This window comes from Polypterus senegalus, chromosome 1 (assembly GCF_016835505.1).
Source record: "Polypterus senegalus isolate Bchr_013 chromosome 1, ASM1683550v1, whole genome shotgun sequence".
NCBI lineage: Eukaryota > Metazoa > Chordata > Cladistia > Polypteriformes > Polypteridae > Polypterus > Polypterus senegalus.
Window position 1 is genome coordinate 319,365,137 of NC_053154.1, and position 19,476 is coordinate 319,384,612.

Sequence of the window (19,476 nt, forward strand, 5' to 3'; positions counted from 1 at the left end):
GGCATGATCCAACCTGCGAACGTTGCAACCAAGCCCCAGCCTCACTAGGTCACATGTTCTGGGCCTGCACCAAATTAACATTATTCTGGACAAAAATTTTTAATTACCTCTCAGACAGCCTTGGACTCACAATCCCTCCTAACCCATTAACAGCTGTGTTTTGGGTTCTTCCAGAGCCACAGCATAGAGAGAAGTGTGTACATTGCTTCTTACAGGAAAAGGCGATGGAAAAAGTGCACTTGAATAAAAGTGCACTTTTGTTATACTTTTACACCAATATATGTTCCTGTGTTTGAACGACACGGGCAGATGGGGAGTGTCTGATGATTGCATATAGCGCCGAAGTTACTGGTCTTTACCATTCTTTCCTCTGCATGTCCTGGAGTACAAAAGAAACAGCATACAGCAACATGCGGGACTGGCAGGAACACTCAATAAAACTGAATAAAAAGAAAATCAAGTGACGGTGAGATACGAAGAAGGCAGCTTCGCCAGCGTTTGTGTGTCAGAACCCGGTTTGGGTGTTTGGCGTTAGTATGCATCGTGGTACACTGCAGAGCTATAGCGCGTGTTTAGTGAAAACAGCCGTGTCAGATGGGGTTGTATGGATTGATTCTGAACGCGACTGAGAGAATGAAAAGTGAATAAAAAAAAAAAAAGCTAACCTTTACAAGGATCATACATTGCACCGGCTGTTACAGACTGAAATCAAATGTATGCTTCTATTCTAAAACAGTAAGACTAAGAGCAGTTTACTTCTCAAAACGGAGGGGCGCAGGATCAAACTCGTGACCTCTTGATTCCCAAGCGGGGGCTGAGTCAATTGAACCACGGAGGCAGTTACAGTAAACTGGTGTCAATGTCGCATGTTAAGGCGGCTTTTTGTTTCTGCAGTTATATTTTTGAATAAAAGCGTAATTGTGTTATTCTTGTGAAAATGTTTCTTTGCTATTTGGACTTCAGGCTTCATACATTATATAGTTTATGCCTACATTTTGTCATCTACTACTAGAATATAAAAAAACGTTTCTGTTTTAACAATGTGTTGACACAGATTACTGTAGAAACGGAACAGACATGAAATGCGTGTGTTCCAAACAATGATCTATTATTTCAACTCTAAAACTCCACTTCACTCCCAGATACTCAATCAAGGCATGAGCTGAGAGAAGTTCGTGCACGTTCTAAATTGGTGGGGGGATGGAATAGCCGGCTGCTCTGAGCTTCTCTTTATCAGCACATTTAGAGAACAAAGGGCGCTGGCGGAGAGGTGTGAAGGGATTTAAGAAGCAGTTTAAGGTGGGACGGAATTACGAGTTTTTTCGTAGGCTCTGGTAATTCTAGTGTTAAGTCAGTGGGAAACTGATGTGTTATACTATTTAAAATTAGAAAAAATCAAATACTCAGTTAGAGGATCTGTACAGTCTTTTTTCAAAACATGGCAGGATCTAATCAGTGATATTTTAAAATAAGTTTATAAAGCACAGAGAATTTATTAATTTAGGTATTTTTACAAGCCTTAAATTTTACACCGTTTGCCTTGCTCTCTCTCTCAGGGGTGGGGATCGATCTGTTCTTAACATAATTCTTTTTTTTGTAAAAACTTGATTGCTATGTATTGATTGTAATAAAATTAATAAATAAAAATTAAAAATAAAAAAAATAAAAAATAACCTAACTGTGGTGTATCACACCCGAGTTCAATTTCCGTAGCCACCCCCAGGCCTGATTACTACCACACCTGTTTCAATCAAGAAATCACTTAAATAGGAGCTGCCTGACACAGAGAAGTAGACCAAAAGCACCTCAAAAGCTAGACATCATGCCAAGATCCAAAGAAATTCAGGAACAAATGAGAACAGAATTGAGATCTATCAGTCTGATAAAGGTTATAAAGCCATTTCTAAAGCTTTGGGACTCCAGCAAACCACAGTGAGAGCCATTATCCACAAATGGCAAAAACATGGAACAGTGGTGAACCTTCCCAGGTGTGGCCGACCGACCAAAATTACCCAAGAGCGCAGAGACAACTCATCCGAGAGGTCACAAAAGACCCCAGGACAACGTCTAAAGAACTGCAGGCCTCACTTGCCTCAATTAAGGTCAGTGTTCACGACTCCACCATAAGAAAGAGACTGGGCAAAATGGCCTGCATGGCAGATTTCAAGACGCAAAACCACTGTTAAGCAAAAAGAACATTAGGGTCGTCTCAATTTTGCTAAGAAACATCTCAATGATTGCCAAGACTTTTGGGAAAATACCTTGTGGACTGATGAGACAAAAGTTGAACTTTTTGGAAGGCAAATGTCCCGTTACATCTGGTGTAAAAGGAACACAGCATTTCAGAAAAAGAACATCATACCAACAGTAAAATATGGTGGTGGTAGTGTGATGGTCTGGGGTTGTTTTGCTGCTTCAAGACCTGGAAGGCTTGCTGTGATAGATGGAACCATGAATTCTACTGTCTACGAAAAAATCCTGAAGGAGAATGTCCGGCATCTGTTCGTCAACTCAAGCTGAAGCGATCTTGGGTGCTGCAACAGGACAATGACCCAAAACACACCAGCAAATCCACCTCTGAATGGCTGAAGAAAAACAAAATGAAGACTTTGGAGTGGCCTAGTCAAAGTCCTGACCTGAATCCAATTGAGATGCTATGGCATGACCTTAAAAAGGCGGTTCATGCTAGAAAACCCTCAAATAAAGCTGAATTACAACAATTCTGCAAAGATGAGTGGGCCAAAATTCCTCCAGAGCGCTGTAAAAGACTCATTGCAAGTTATCGCAAATGCTTGATTGCAGTTATTGCTGCTAAGGGTGGCCCAACCAGTTATTAGGTTCAGGGGGCAATTACTTTTTCACACAGGGCCATGTAGGTTTGGATTTTTTTCTCCCTAAATAATAAAACCATCATTTAAAACTGCATTTTGTGTTTACTTGTGTTATATTTGACTAATGGTTAAATGTGTTTGATGATCAGAAACATTTTGTGTGACAAACATGCAAAAGAATAAGAAATCAGGAAGGGGCAAATAGTTTTTCACACCACTGTATGTATATATATATATATATATATATATATATATATATATATATATATATATATATATATATATGTCATAATCATATGGAGAATAAAGGAGGCAGTGTGCCTTTTCTTAGGAACATGTTGCCTGCACTTCAATTTTATGGATAATTCAGACTATATCAGTACATTCACAGTTTGGTGGAAAGATGGTGACTATGTCGTATTTTATTCCATTGTTTGTTCATCTTTTCTCCCAGGCACTTGTGTGTCAATTATTTCATGTTACAAACATTTCATAAACATTTTCAAGAAACTGCATACAGTTACATCATTCTTCTGATCTTGCTCATTAAATTTCCAGTACTTGTTTACAGGAATGAACAAGAGACTGGACTAATTGTAGGGTGAATTCACTTTGGGACAGTTTAGAATTGTCAATTAACATAGTCAATTAATGTAACTTGATCATCAAAATGTAAGAGGACACCAAAGTTGCTGAATAAATTCCAATCAAACAATATGCAGAGTCAGTGCCTGGGCCAGGATTTAACCCCAGGACTCATAAGTCTTTAAAGCAACAGGTCCACCACAGTGACCATTGTTACTGTTACAAAGAAAATTATTTAATTGTGTATCTTTTATCTAATTTAATTGCTGGTGGTCTAATACTAATGATTTAAGACTGCACTGTAAAGATAAGATCAGAGAAAACATTAGGATGTTGGGGAGCGAAAGTGGAAGCACTTTTTAATTAAATTGATTCATTGATGAAAATGCAAACAAGTCAGAAAATGTATGCATGGTGTAACATTCAAGTGCATTCTCACACAAAGTTAACTGGTATGAAAGGTGGAGCATTTTAAATTTTTATTTACTTCATCCTAGAGTCACATTTTTCTTTATTAAATATTTTGTAACAATGAATCATATTCAAAATAAGTGACAATAGAATATACCGACTTGTGTTAGTAGACAACATTCAATACATGCTGTTTAATAGCATGTTACAATGGAATTAAAAATGGAGCACAAATAGGCTTGTGGCTCGATCGCTTTTACAGACAGCAGATTCTAATTCAAGTGATGTAAAAATTGCATCAATTGATCTGTGTTAGTGGTGGAGGGTGTGTTAATAACTGCTGTTCAAATCTCTTAAATGTAACAGTCCGAAAATATACTCAATAGAACATTACCCAATAATTAGCAAATGAAAAATAACTATTAATACACAATAACCAATGCTAACATAAAACGTATATCAATATTACAAGGAGAAAAACAAATGAAATAAATTCCCATATTGTTATTAATATTAGCTAAAACACAGTAATTTCTTATAATAATATAAATAAGAAAGAATATGGAAAGGAACTGATTAATTGTATAATGGCAATGTGATAGGTGACAATTATCTTACAAGATTTTAGTTCCAGTCTTAGGATACATGGAGGCAAAAGTGGCTCCTTGGGTATGGATAAACTGTAATGCATGGTCTGTCTGTTGTACGTTATACTGCTAAGTAGTCAGCACAGCACAAACTGTAACCTTGCCCTGTCCTTGCTATTAGTGTCCAAGTTAATGGCTCTGTTCAACTTGCTTACAGATCAAAAAACCTGTCCTGTGGTTATATCAGTTAGGGTGGCTGCACCTTTCCTGTGTAATAAATTAGTTCAAAGACTGTCTGACTGCAACTTCAGTTCTTTACAGTAATTTTCAGATAATACTATTAAATCAATTCAGTCTTATATATGATAGTTTTACCCCGTTGCTTTGCCCACATAGTAATGAAACAGGACAAACTTTAAAAATCACTATAAAGCACTATATCTGATCGTGTTCAGGTCAGATGGGAGAGCATCCCCCATGTGGGGAGAAAAGCACATGGCCGTGATATCTCTGGCAATCAGCAGCTACCCTCTAAAACACATGGAGCTCTGATTTCTCTCTCAAAAACGTCAAACGTTACTCCTTAACAATCTGTAAATGATAATATCTGTTGAACAAACAGGTATCGCTAGCTAAGTGGAGGCAAGGTGTGTTCCAACATGTGGCAAGACGTAGACCAACTCAAACAGAGGCTGGCAAGTGAATGAGGAAGGTCCTGCCCCCCTGCTGTCAGCCCACAGCCATTCTCTTGGATTTGCATAAATACTAGGGTACTTAGCACGATGACAGAAGTCAAAAAATCAACTGGAAAGTTCAAGCAAATTTTAGAAAACAACCTGATCTAAATCCGTTAAATAATTCTCTCGTGAAAAGTGGACAGACATAAAGCGGACAGACATACAGACAGAACGCACTAAATTTTTACAAACATTTCTTAGCGAGCACCTATGGGCCAAGGGTAACCTACATTCCAAATTTCAAGTCCCAAGTCCTCATGGTTCGAGAGATTTCATGATGAATGAGTCAGTGGCATTTAGCTTTTATATATATATAGATTAAATAATTGCTTTTCCCTTCAGTTAATTTACAGAGAAGTGACTCTTTTTGTACTTCTATGGTTAATGCTGCTTGCATGTGTGCTCTATCCAGGGTCTGACTTGCACTGGGCAACCAAGTGGCTATCACACGTGTACAAGAGAAAATTATATGAAAAATATACAAGTTCAAAGTAAAATTGAAACCGTAACCTAATTCAGAGTTGACGTTGCACAGAATGTTTTGCATCTTGAGATAGAAAGGTTAAGAAATTCACTAGTGCTCTTCCATGGGAGATTTAAAAATTTGAGAAGTTTGTCTTGTGTGACCTGTCCTTGGAGAATAAGCGTGCCACATTTCAACAAAACTGATGCACAGGGAAGCCTTACTGACAGATATACACACAGACGTGGATAGCGCACCTAAAAAGGTGTAGGCCGATGAACTTTCAATAAAGTTGGCTTCTGCTAGCCTTTGCTTGTTGATCTGTCTTCAAGGGGATCAGCATCTGAAATGAACGCCATCTTCTGTTAGCTCCATGGTTTGTAAAGGAGCTGGGGTGGTAGAGGTCCATGTGATTTGTGCAAGTGATGTCAATGTTTTTCCACAAAGTATTTTTCCACTCTAGAGAAAACATTATAGAAGTGGCAAATGACTGTTTCCCTGACGTTATTACCTCATCAAAGCCAAGAAGCTGCTCCTGCGGCTTGCATGTGTGACAACACATTAAAAGAAATATTCACCACCCTGTTTCACACACCCTTTTATTACTCTATTTCAGGTAAAATGTGAAAAATACTGGCCTTCATTTAAAGCCCAGACTTATGGACATATACAAGTACATTTTGTTAAGAAGACTCCCGAGGAAAACTGGATAATTAGAGATTTCATGCTGGAAAATGTGAGTATGAGTTTGTCTGCTTTGTCCAAGTATAAATAAGGTAGTAATCTTTCTGCCTTTCATTAATTTACTATTTACTAATAATCTTTACTCTTTGTTTTTATAGGTGGCAAATGGCAAAAGGCACAACATAAGGCATTTCCATTTTATTGCATGGCCAGACCACGGAGTCCCAGAAAACACAGATTTACTAATTAGATTTAGAAATCTAGTGAGAGAACATATGAACCTGAACAACGGAAACTCCCCCACAGTAGTTCATTGCAGGTCAGCAACCACAGCATTGCTCTAAAAAAATGAAAACATTGAATAAAGTGGTATGAAAAGTTCATAATGGAAACTTGTTATTGTTTGACAGTAGTGAGTAGACTCCTTGCTGTTTGACTCACACTACAAAATGGCATTTTGTAAATAGCTTTTATTTGTACCTTTCCCACAGTTTTGTGGTCTTTCTCCTAAGTATTCAAATTAAAATTCAAACAAACCTTGTATGTATATTTCATCATAAATTTTCATTTTCATTTTTCCTGAATTTTGCATTCTAGTTGCATGTTATTTTGTAGTATTTGCTAACTATATTCTTAATTATTACATAGCATGTTGTGCTTTTTAGTGGAAGTATAAAATCATACATGAAAAAGTATTGGTTTACCCACACAAAACTGCCAACATATATGTATATCCCATGCCCCTGCAAGGCAGCGTATCACCTGGGACAAGGAGTTAAAATGAGAAATACTTCAGTACCATTAACAAGAAGATTGATGTCATTTTAATTTGCATGTCATAGTTTCCTTCTTTGCATGTTCTCCCCATGTCTGTGTGGGTTCCCTCCAGGTACTCCGGTTTCCTCCCACAGTCCAAAGAAATGCAGGTTAGGTGCATTGGCGATTCTAAATTGTCCCTAGTGTGTGCTTGGTGTGTGGATGTGTGTGTGTGCGGCCTGCGGTAGGCTGGCACCCTGCCAGGGGTTTGTTTCCTGCCTTGTGCCCTGTGTTGGCTGGGATTGGCTCCAGCAGACCCCCATGACCCTGTAGTTAGGATATAGCGGGTTGGATAATGGATGGATGGATAGTTTCCTTCCAGCGCAAATGAAGTTAACAATTGTAAACACTTTTTGTTTTTTTAATACTTTATTTAAAATTTAAGGAAGAAATCAATGGTGATGAACTTATGTATAACTGCAAGGGCCTCCTTTAGACAGTCATGTTTAGAATGTGCGGTAAAAAGACCAGAGCAGTGGTTTGCAATGCCAGTTTTGGGGGTTTTGCTGCAATCAGTTGTACATTTAGTAAGTCATTTTATTTGCTGTATAACTGATCTCATTGTTTATCCAAGATCATGTTTATTTTTTTCTGCTCTTATTCTGAGATTGGAAGCTACCGATGTAGACTCAGTGACAAACAAAATTGTGAACCAGATCTATGGGATGCAGAAGACTTCTTCTTTCAGCGTCATTTGTCAGAACCTTAAAAACTTAATCATGAGTGGATGAGGCCTACAAGAGTCTGTATTAATAGCATATACACAGCAAAATCACCAGTGCTAATTTAACACTTAAATTATTTATATAAAAAAAGCATCTTACTATAACACTGTAAGAGTTAATGTAACAGTGGCAATTTTGCTGTATTCCATGTGTGCCTGGAACAAAATTCAGGACATTTGGGAAACACTTGGGACACATAATACCTGGGACAGAAGTAAGATTATCATCTATCTGTGCCTTCCTTAAGAACCACAGTTCTAAGAATATCCCTTTGAAATCCGTCCTCTTGATCATCCAGCTTTGAGCTTCGGTGAGAGACATAGATGACAACCGAGAATGGATTTCACTGGTTATGTTTGTCTGTTCTTCTTTGTTACCATCAATTTCAGATATAAGGCATTCAAATTAGCTTAAATATCCATATTCAGGGCATTAGTGTGCTCCATCAGACAGTTCCTTGTGTCATTCCAGTAGTTTTCCACATTAGCAAGTTAATGCCAAGGTTCTGAAACTTCTTTGGTGAACTAAAGATGACTGCAGAAAAGGCAACTGTATTGTAAGTTCATTCATTCATTCATTTTATTTATAAGGCACTTTACATTTGTAGTAAATCTAAAAGTGCTACATAAAAAAATAACAAAGACAAGATAAAAACAAAGATAAAACAACAATAAATACATAAAAAGTAAGTTAGCACAATAACCCGTATTAGAAATGGACATGTGAAATTATAGTCAGAGAGAGTGCTCTGGTAAAAGTTGGGAAACAGAGCACAACTTCTATACAGTCATCACCGTGGAGCATCACAGTCAAACCCCCAAGAGACCAAGAAATGTGTAATATTTATGAATACAAATACAAGAAATAAAAAGAGGTTTTGGCACTTTTGAGCTAAGAATTATTTTCTCAACTATTTCAACTCACTTTATGTCAATGCTCAAATTATTGAAAACAGCTGCTAATAATGTTAACCAGCAAAGTGTTTTTAACATTGCTGCCTTGTTGCTCGAGTGTCCTTGGTTAAAATCACTCCTTCACTTTAACTGTTTAACGTTTCAACTGCACAAACCTAAGGACTTGCACAATAATCTGGCAGGCCATGCAAGTGTGGGAGAGTGTTTGAATGGATGTCAGCAGGGCTTGTTTCTGCATTGTGCCATGCACTGCTGGGACAGGCTTTGATTCCTCACTACCTTGTAATGCGGGGGTGTCAAACTCTTCACCCTGTAATAGACAGTTGCAGTGGCTGCAGGTTTTTATTTTCTGTTATATGTTTATAGTGTCCTTTTTGTGACATGTGCAGAGTACAGTGAAATCCTTACTTGTGTGTATGAATCAACACGCAACGCATTACCACTCTCCATCACCACGATTATTAAGCAGGGCTACCTTTACGTCAAACTTGTCTCCCTTACCAGAAATATCTCATATCTCACACATTCTGTTTTTAGATTCTTTTTTCTAAACTGCTGATAACAATCCACAAAAATGAAATCCTCATGCAAGATAAAATAAATTTCAAGACATTAAAATGTAAAAGTAAACTAATACAGTAATGTTTATTGAATGGGAAACTTCAACGCTGAGTATAAATTTTTGAGAACATAATTATCTTATGAAACACTTACTAATGGTAACAGAACGTACTTTGCTGCCTTAATTTGAACTGACTTGTATTTTAATAGTTTTATTTTTTCTTTAACTACCAGCGAAACAATAAGGAAATGCAAAGTGAGCCAACAGATGCCCATGCATAGATCTCATTTGCATATGTCTCTTTCATGCAGTATTTGCCTCAAATGTTTAATAAAAACCAACCGGAATGTTCAAGCAAATTATAGGAAAAAAAAACGTTAAGTAGTTCTCTCGTGAAAAGCGGACAGACACACAGACGGATGTAGGATTTTATATATATATATATATATATTTATATATATATATATATTTCCTGTAGCAGCAGCAGCAGTGGCATGCTCACTTGGCATCTCATTATTGTTTGTCTGAAAGTTAAGGAAAAAACAGTTAAATATGTCAATTTAAATAAAAGCACAAGAAGTATGACAAATTAGCTGTCAGAACTGATTACTAATTAAGAAAAGTGGCTGGAAGAAAAATCTACAGCCATCGTGCCTCTCCCAGATCTGAGTTTGACACCCCCGCAGTGTAAAGGAATGAGTAGTTTCAAAAAATTGAAAAGATCAATGTTGATATTTTTATCCAGCTAATAACGAAGTTAAGTTAATTGTCTCCTTTGTCATGTGCATTTCATTTCAGTGCTGGAGTTGGGCGCACAGGGACATTGATAGCTCTGGACCACCTCATCCATCAGATAAAGCTGGATAACATAGTGGATATTTACGGAATAGTCTATGAACTTCGAATGCACAGGCCACTAATGGTACAAACTGAGGTATCAGACTTTTTTCACTAGTCCATCATCTAGGCATAATATTAATGAACCTGCTTGTGTTACAGTTGTAAAAAATGTACGTAAACAATTGTAATGAATACTGACCTTGTAAGTCAGCTAAAGGCACCTGCCAAATATACAATAACTTGAAAAATAAAAATTATTTGCTTCAATTGAAAGTGTTCAATATGTATGAAATTGTATTTTTGCATTTGTTTGCAAATTGTATTTTCATAAAATGTTCAGTAAAATGCTTTCTCTGCATTGATCACCGCATAAAGTTATGTTGCAGTACTGTGATTACTTTGTTTGGAATTAGCATTAGCAGCACAGAGCACTGAGTAAGAGCTGCTGCCTCATGGATTCAGTGTCGAGTTTAGTGAAGTCGCACATTCTCTGATTTTCATCCAAGTACTCCGGTTGACTTTCCACATCCCCTTTGATACCAAGATAGGCCCTGGCCACCCATGACTAGGGTAGCCAGATTAGAAAATTAGAAATACGGGACACTCTTAAAATCTCTCTATTACTATATATGTATAAATTTATACAGTACATACCCAGACCAACATATTATATAAAAGTAGAGACATATGTTAAAAACATAAAACAAGGATTTTAATGGGTTATGAGGAAAACAAAAGTAAAATCATTTGAAAATGATTTCATCTTCTTCTTCTTCTTCTTTTGGCTGCTCCCGTTAGGGGTCGCCACAGTGGATCATCTTCTTCCATATCTTTCTGTCCTCTGCATCTTGTTCTGTTACACCCATCACCTGCATGTCCTCTCTCACCACATCCATAAACCTTTGCTTAGGCCTTCCTCTTTTCCTCTTCCCTGGCAGCTCTATCCTTAGCATCCTTCTCCCAATATACCCTGCATCTATCCTCTACACATGTCCAAACCAACGCAATCTCGCCTCTCTGACTTTGTCTTCCAACCGTCCAACTTGAGCTAACCCTATAATGTACTTATTTCTAAACCTGTTCATCCTTGTCACGCCCAATGCAAATCTTAGCATCTTTAACTCTGCCACCTCCAGCTCTGTCTCCTGCTTTCTGGTCAGTGCCACCATCTCCAACCCATATAACATAGCTGGTCTCACTACCATCCTGTAGACCTTCCATTTTTCTGATACCCGTCTGTCACAAATTACTCTGACACTCTTCTCCACCCACTCCACCCTGCCTGCTCTCTCTTTTTCACCTCCCTTCCAAAATTTCCATTATTCTGTACTGTTGATCCCAAGTATTTAAACTCATCCACCTTCGCCAACTCTACTCCCTGTATCCTCACCATTCCACTGACCTCCATCTCATTTCCACACATGTATTCTGTCTTGTTCCTACTGACCTTCATTCCTCTCCTCTCATATCTCCACCTCTCCAGGGTCTCCTCAACCTACTCCCTACTATCACTACAGATCACAATGTCATCAGCAAACATCATACATAGTCCACGGGGACTCCTGTCTAATCTCGTCTGTCAGCCTGTCCATCACCATTGCAAATAACATAGGGCTCAGAGCCGATCCCTGATGTAATCTCACCTCCAACTTGAATGCATCCGTCACTCCTACCACAGACCTCACCATTGTCACAATTCCCTCGTGCATATCCTGTACAACTGTTGTATACTTCTCTGCCACTCCCGACTTCCTCATACAATACCACAGCTCCTCTCGAGGCACCCTGTTATATGCTTTCTCCAGGTCCACAAAGACACAGTGCAATTCCTTCTGGCCTTCTCTAAACTTCTCCATCAACATCCTCAGGGAAAACACTGCATCTGTAGTGCTCTTTCTTAGCATGAAACCATACTGTTGCTCACTAATCATCACCTCACTTCTTAACCTTGCTTCCACTACTCTTTCCCATAACTTCATGCTGTGGCTCATCTTCCTCCATTCTTGTACGTCACCCTATGTTCCTCCCTCTTCTTAAAATACGTATTCACCACAGCCATGTCTGTCCTTTTGGCAAAATCCACTATCCTCTGACTTCTTCATTCCTCTCCTTGACACCATACCTACTCATCACCTCCTCGTCTCCACTGTTCCCTTCACCCACATGCCCATTGACATCTGCCCCAATCATCACTTTCTGTCCCTTGGTACACTATTCATCACTTCATCCAACTCACTCCAAAACTCTTCTTTCTCATCCATTGGACACCCAACTTGAAGGGCATATGCACTAACAATAATCATCATGACACCTCCAATTTCCAGCTTCATAATCACTACTCTGCCTGACACTCTTTTCACCTCCAAAATACTCTTGACATACTGTTCTTTCAGAATAACTCTTACCCCATTTCTCCTCTCATCCACACCATGATAGAACAATTTCAATCCACCTCCGATCCACCTGGCCTTACTCCCCTTCCATTTAGTCTCTTGCATGCACAATATATCAACCTTCCTTCTCTCCATCATATCTGCTAACTCTCTCCCCTTACCAGTCATACTGTCAACATTCAAAGTTCCTACCCTCAGTTCCATTCTCTTTACTTTCGTCCTCTCCTCCTGCCTCCGGACACGTCTCCCCCCTTTTCTTCTCCTTCTTCTTCTTCGGCCAACAGTAACCCAATTTCCGTCAGCACCCTGTTAGCTAACTGTACTGGTGGCGGTTGTTGTTAACCCGGGGCTCGACTGATCCGGTATGGAAATTTGTATTGTTGTCCGCATATTGATTTGGCAAAAAACACTGGTTTGTGCATCCCCTGTGGCTGGGTTTTGAAAATGATTTAATAAGGGCTAAACAAAAATTTTGTAAAAGTTAAATCATTTGAAAATATTTATTTAATACAGACAACAGATAAATATTATTGTTATTTAATACAGGTAGATAGAAAAATAGTGGGCAGTGGCAAGAAGTAACAGCACACTTTCTTGACCCTGTATGTTGCAGTGCTGATACAGAACTGCAGAGCAGTGTGGCTGGAGAGCAAAATGGTAAGAGTGTCGCTGTCCCCAGCCAACCATAACAACTGAACAAGTTGCAAACAGGCAGCAGACATTTGTTTCTTCGTTACATTTAGGTTATTTTCATCAAGAGAATATGAGTAAAGAAAGTATAATTACTTACAAACTTACAACTAAGTACCATAGGTAGTAACAATATATTTTTATTACGAAATTTGAAAATGAACTAAATACGGGACATTTGGATGTCCCCGAAAGGTCAGTACGGAACAGGGGACAAAATTATCAAATATGGGACATTTCCCGTATATAAGGAACGTCTGGCAACCCTACCCATGACCCTAAAATACACTTGAAAATGTGGTGTTATTTTACATTTTGAAGATGGCTATCTTTGTGGTTTTTCATTTTTTGTTTTAGCTTTGCCAGGCACTCTAGTTTTCCTTCCTCAATCCAAGAAATGTTTGTTATATTTATTGTAAATTCTAAATTTAACCTTTGGGGTGGGAACATATGTGGATTCTGTAATGGACTGGCTCCCCATCCAGGGTGCTTCCAGTGTTTGACTCCATACTGACAGGATAGGCTCTGGCTTTGTGCAAGCATTAACTGGATTAAACATAGGTAGTTTTGTTATCATTAATCAAAACATTATAACCTTATTTATCTTGGAATATATTTATTTAGATTGGCTTTACAATATCCTGGTTTTGATTAATGTATTAAATAGATGTTTCCTTTTTTTGTGCTATACTTGACTGCTGATGTTTTCATTACCAGGTTTGCGTGACATATCCATTTTCCCCCACCAAACAATTCCCTGTGTCATTTCCCATTCTTTTTTTATAATTTGGTTTCTTCTTGTATTACCAAACCTCTATTATAAATTATTATTATAAAACCACTCTTGTGCAAAATTTTCTTGTTCATGCTAGATGGAATTACTTCTAGGGTTAGGGCGAGTTTATTCTTTAAATAGAAACACCAGGCTAGCTCTCCTCCTAATGGTACATGGTGTTTCTACACCCCTGGACTCTTAAATGGTTGGCTTTCATAGGCAACCATTAGGCTTTCTCTTTAGTATAAGCAACATCATGACCAGTCTTCTACATATCATAGAACATATTTCCTGTTAAGACCAAGAAGTGCCTTCTGGCGTATCTTCTCTTATTTTTTGGAGTCATTTGTTAGGTCTGATGCATTCTAGTTGCTAGGAGGTGTTTTATTGAAAGTCTTTGTACTGTTGTTAGATTATATAAGGCTTCATAGTTAGACACTCCATTATGCAGAGCTGCCAGCCCATGGCATCAGGACAGTGTTTTGGTTTATTACTGTCTCATCTACTAGTTCTTCACTTTGCTGTTCTTTCCTTCCTAATGTTAGCCTAGGCCTCTGTGACATAGATAAGAAATGTCATCTCCATATACGTCACAAGCTTAACATTCTATAGCTCAATTTAAAGACTTCTTTGTGGAATTTACATGTTTTTTTGTTTGTTTTACGTACTTTTTTTTACAGGAAATTATGTTCTACTCACTCCAAAAACAGGTTTTCAAGTGAATTGACATCTCTAAATCATATACAATTCTAGTAAGAGAGAGACTCTGTATGTGGCTTAAAATCTGTTTCTAGCCATTCTATTTCTATACACAATTATCTTATTTTGTCTTATAGCTTTGAAGACTAAAAAATCAGTGCATCTTCTACAATCCAAATCGCCAACATTTGTTTACTTTTTTAAATATAGTGACAGAAATGTACAAATCAGGGAGAACAGTTGTTTACAAGAGTGTTCATTGTATTTTAGTGAATCATACTCCTTTACACTTGATACAAATACTATATTGAGATGAGAGTGGACAATAAATAATGTCTTCAGAGTTAAATACCTCTGCTGATTCATGAACAGGTTATAATACTAAGTACAAATACATTATGTGGACACGTTTACACTCAACAATCATACAGTTTGTCACTTGTTAAAACCCCTCTACTATTCTCAGTTTTTTGGTTGTTTTGTTTTACCTTAACTTAATTCAGCATAACTTCAACATTCTGCATTCTTCATTTAAAATATATCTTTACATACCCCATTATAGGTAGTGGAGGACGAAACATGAAAATATTAGAAAAAAAATCAGGATGTTTAATGCTATTTTAAAACTTTGAAACAGCAAAGGCATCATATTAACCCTCTCAACCAAGTTTTTGGCACAAAAGAAAGATTTCTTGTTTGGGATAGAGGGTCATAGCTCTTGTACTGTGTCTCAAATACTAGATGGTTAGATGAATTCTAACAATACCGCACTAAGATATTAAAACATTGTGGCAGACAGTCCATGATCATACAAGCAAGCAACAGCAGGTTGACTTGGTTTCTCACGTTTTCATCTTAATTCAGTATTGGTTACAAGAATCAGTCCAGTAAATACAATTTCATATACACTGATTTTTTTATTTGTCTTTCTTTAAGCAGAATATTCCAAAAGGTTCTTAGCTATTTGAAGGATTTTGTGCCTATCCTTCGGCTTTATCTTGTTTGTATGTTATTTGTATGTTATTTCTGGCAAGGTCATAGGAAGTAGGGGTGCTAAGGATACTGCATCACCACATAGCAACTGGTGGTTAAACTGGCCTTTCATGATATGCATAACATTAGTATATTGACTTTGTGTAATTGCCAGTTTGCCCACAATATGACAGCATAAAAGCACATAATTGATTTCTTTTAAAATCCATCAAATTTTGGTACTACCACTTCATCTCATTCTCGTCAGCAAAAGAGGAAGAAATAAACATTGGTCCATTAACTATCGTCAGCAGTATTAATCAACATCTAAACCAGGATATTTTGGTAGTTGCAGTAGCACTCCAGAACCAAGAACATGAGGAACATTAACTCACTGCTGCTATTCAAGTTTTGGAGAAGGTCTACTTTTCTTGTTCTTTTCAGTCACAGAGGTTTGAATAACAGAAGCTGCTATACTACAATGTGGTGATGGATTATCCATATTGTTTTTCATGTCTTCACACTGGTAGCTTAGATGGGATGGATAGATTTTCATAGAAAAACAGTTTTCAGTCTGGTGCAAGGACACTTCAAAATAATTTTTTTACCTGAAATTACCAATAAACAAAAACACTGTTCCAACTTGTTTCTATGACTATGGAATAAACATAAAACTCTTTTTTAACAAAATATTGCTTTCTGCATGGAAAACCTTACAGAGACTTGCATAGATGGTCTACCCTCCATCTCACTTTAGCAGAGAGAATTAACAATACTATTTGAAATTGGAAAAAATCTAATTCTCATTTAGAGGATCTGTTCAAAACATTTTTAAAACCTGGCAGGATCTAATTAATAACATTTTCGAATAAGCTTTTATATTGAGGAAAAGGATTCTTTCGCCCTTTTTTTCAACTCCTAAATTTTTACTCTAGCTGTTGGCCTTCTTGTCTTTCACATGGCTGGGGGCTAAATCTGATACCACAAATGAAATTGTTCTGTGAATTAAGATTCCCACACCTCTAGTTTTCTTTGTATGGCTGGAGTGGAATATCAGGCCAGCCCAGTCTCTGCAACTGAAACTAATCCTTGTTGATTAACATTTTCATTAACATTTAGACTTGTTAGGTGAGAGAATACTTTCTCACTCTTTATTTCATGATTGAGACCTTTGACATTTCAGCTCACAAAGTCATAAATTTCTTATTTCTAATTCATTAACTTACTTATTCCTTGCAATTGTGAAGTACTTTGCGCTACATGTTTGGTGTACATGTGCTGTAGCAATAAGTTTTGTCATTGAATTTTATTTTTTAAAGATCATCCGTTACTTTGTCTTGATTTTTGACTGCACATCACAACATGCTCTGGGGTCATCACAGAAATCTTTTTTTTTTTTTCTGTTTATGTCTGAGATTGTTTCCCAGCAATCCTTCTAGAATCAGAATTACATCTTTTTGCTTCTAATCTATCTAATCTATTTTGTAGCTGCCTCGCCAGTTGTTTAAGAACAATTAACGCTAAAATTCTGATCCTATTATATAGAACAAAACTGTCAATATGAAAACAAAATATACTGTATAATTATTTTAAAATATCAAATATCACCCCAGGTCATTTTCACCTGTTCAAAATGTAGCTTTGTGAAAGTATAATTTATACTGTATATTACTGGTTCAGCTGTTACACTAAATATTGTATAGTAATGCCACTAACTCCTACTAGTTCTGTTACCTCTAATGAATATTGATGAGACTCCGACGATCAATAACTACTTTTTGTATTTTGTTTACTTTCAGGAACAATATGTATTTCTGAATCAATGTGCCTTGGACATCATCAGATCAAATAAAAATTCAAATATTTCTTACACGAATATAGCACTGGAAATCTGTGAAAACTTGATACCAGGGAATGCAAAATAAAACAACCATGGATCTTGTGAACAAAACCTTATTTCCATTTGTTAAGACTACGATACATTCATCTTTTTAATGAATATGAGTTTATTTGCTTAAAATTTAATCTAGTATTAAATTTTGCAATCAAATTTTTTGAATGTGTGTGTGAGTTCTGCAATGGACTGAGACCCGTTTCAGGATTAATTAATATCATTATCAGTATAAGTGGACTTTAATAATATAGTTAAAGTGAGAAAAAAGGGTAACTCAGAACTGTAAAGCAAATTATATATTTTTATAGATTGTTTTAATATGGGAATGGAAAAAAATCAATTGTTGAAAGAAGACGTCAATATTTTATTCAGCTTTGCAGTTTTATATTTTACCTGTAATGTTTAAGTATGCATTGTTCAAATACTGTAAATGGTGTGCTGGTAGAATAATGTTAAATAAAATATTGAGGTGCCAGTGTTCGGCAAGTCTGCCAGCATTTGGTGTATTAAGATGTTTGCAATGTAGCTGTACATGATAAAATATTATAAATGCGGCTTCTACCTGTATATTCTGCTGTGAATCACCAGGACTTTAATATATTTAAATTTGCTGTCTCTCCATTCTTTAATCATAGTTACCAGAAAAGCTTTAGCACCCTGTAATTAGAATGTATCACGAAGTAGAAGCTTATATCTTTGTGGGGTTGTACTTAGGACTTAAAATGGAAAATGAGGCGTGCAATTTTCAGTTTTTATAAATGCTATATGTTTAGTCAGAGTTAAATATATTGTGCTGAACCCACCTGGATGATGGGACAACAGCCATTTTGCACCAGTACACTCACCACACATTAGTTATTATGTGGTGAAGAGCTGAAAGAGGCATTTTGCCAGTTAGAGAGAGGGGATGATAAAGAGGCCAGAAAGACCAGTCATGGTTGTCAATTTAGCCAGAACACTGGGATTCAACCTACTCTTTATTAAGGGTGCACTGGGACCTTTTATGACTGCAGAGAGTCAGAACCTATGTTTTACATCTCATCTGAAGGATGGCACCATTTTTACAGCAGTGTCCCCTCTCTGTGTTTGTGCTTTGGGGTCCACACTCAGACCACAGGGTAAGCACCCCCTGTTGACCGCACAAACATCTTCTACAGCAGCAACCCAAGCTTTTCCTAGATGGTTTCCCATCCATGCACTGGCCATGCCAAGCCATAGCCTGTAGTTTAAAGGATCTGGAGAGCACTCAGGCTTCAGGGTCTGAGCTCCATTGCGTGAGTGGTTTATCTCCCGAATGAGATGTCTCTTTCCAGGAATGCCATGTTTTTATAGAATGTAGACCAGAGGGAGTTGTGTGAATTGCCTTCAATGGGTGGATGTAGGTAAAAAAAAAAGGTTGTCAATTGTTGTGTCTTGGCTTATTTTATTGAAATCTGTGTAACAATGCCTTATGTTTTTGTACTTTCCTGCTGCAAACAAATTTACCTCTGGAATAATAAAGTCTACCTAACCTAATTTGTGTCAAGGATTGAAAAGAAACAAATCAAGACGCATAATAATGTCTGTTTTCTCCTTTAGAGGCATTGCCCACTACAAAATATACACACGTCACTGTTTGCAGGTGCTGAATTAGAGAGGGCTGAAAACATTTCTAGCAGCATATCATCTGCGGATCAGTGTAGGGCCCATGTGTGAGTCATTTCCTTTCAGGCCATTAGGTGGCAGCAGATAGGTACTTTACAGAGACTGATAGACATGGAAGGCGCTGTATAACATAGATAGGATATGAAAGGCATAGATACATATGACATGCACCATATGATAGATAGATAGCTAGATAGATAGATATGAAAGGCACTATATAACAAACAGATATGAAAGACCATAGATAGATATGT

The 19,476-nt window shown here is 37.2% G+C and overlaps 1 protein-coding gene across 1 annotated transcript in view; it reads left to right on the forward strand.

Annotated features, from left to right (window-relative positions):
• The window catches only part of LOC120516997 (receptor-type tyrosine-protein phosphatase eta), a 61,838-nt gene extending 43,649 nt beyond the window's left edge, over positions 1 to 18,189 (forward strand). The window contains exons 9-12 of the mRNA XM_039739081.1: positions 6,231 to 6,350; positions 6,457 to 6,617; positions 10,114 to 10,249; positions 17,484 to 18,189. Of these exons, the coding sequence (XP_039595015.1) occupies positions 6,231 to 6,350; positions 6,457 to 6,617; positions 10,114 to 10,249; positions 17,484 to 17,609 (543 nt within the window). The 3' untranslated portion in view covers positions 17,610 to 18,189. The remainder of the gene's footprint in view (positions 1 to 6,230; positions 6,351 to 6,456; positions 6,618 to 10,113; positions 10,250 to 17,483) is intronic.
• Positions 18,190 to 19,476: the final 1,287 nt, after the last annotated feature.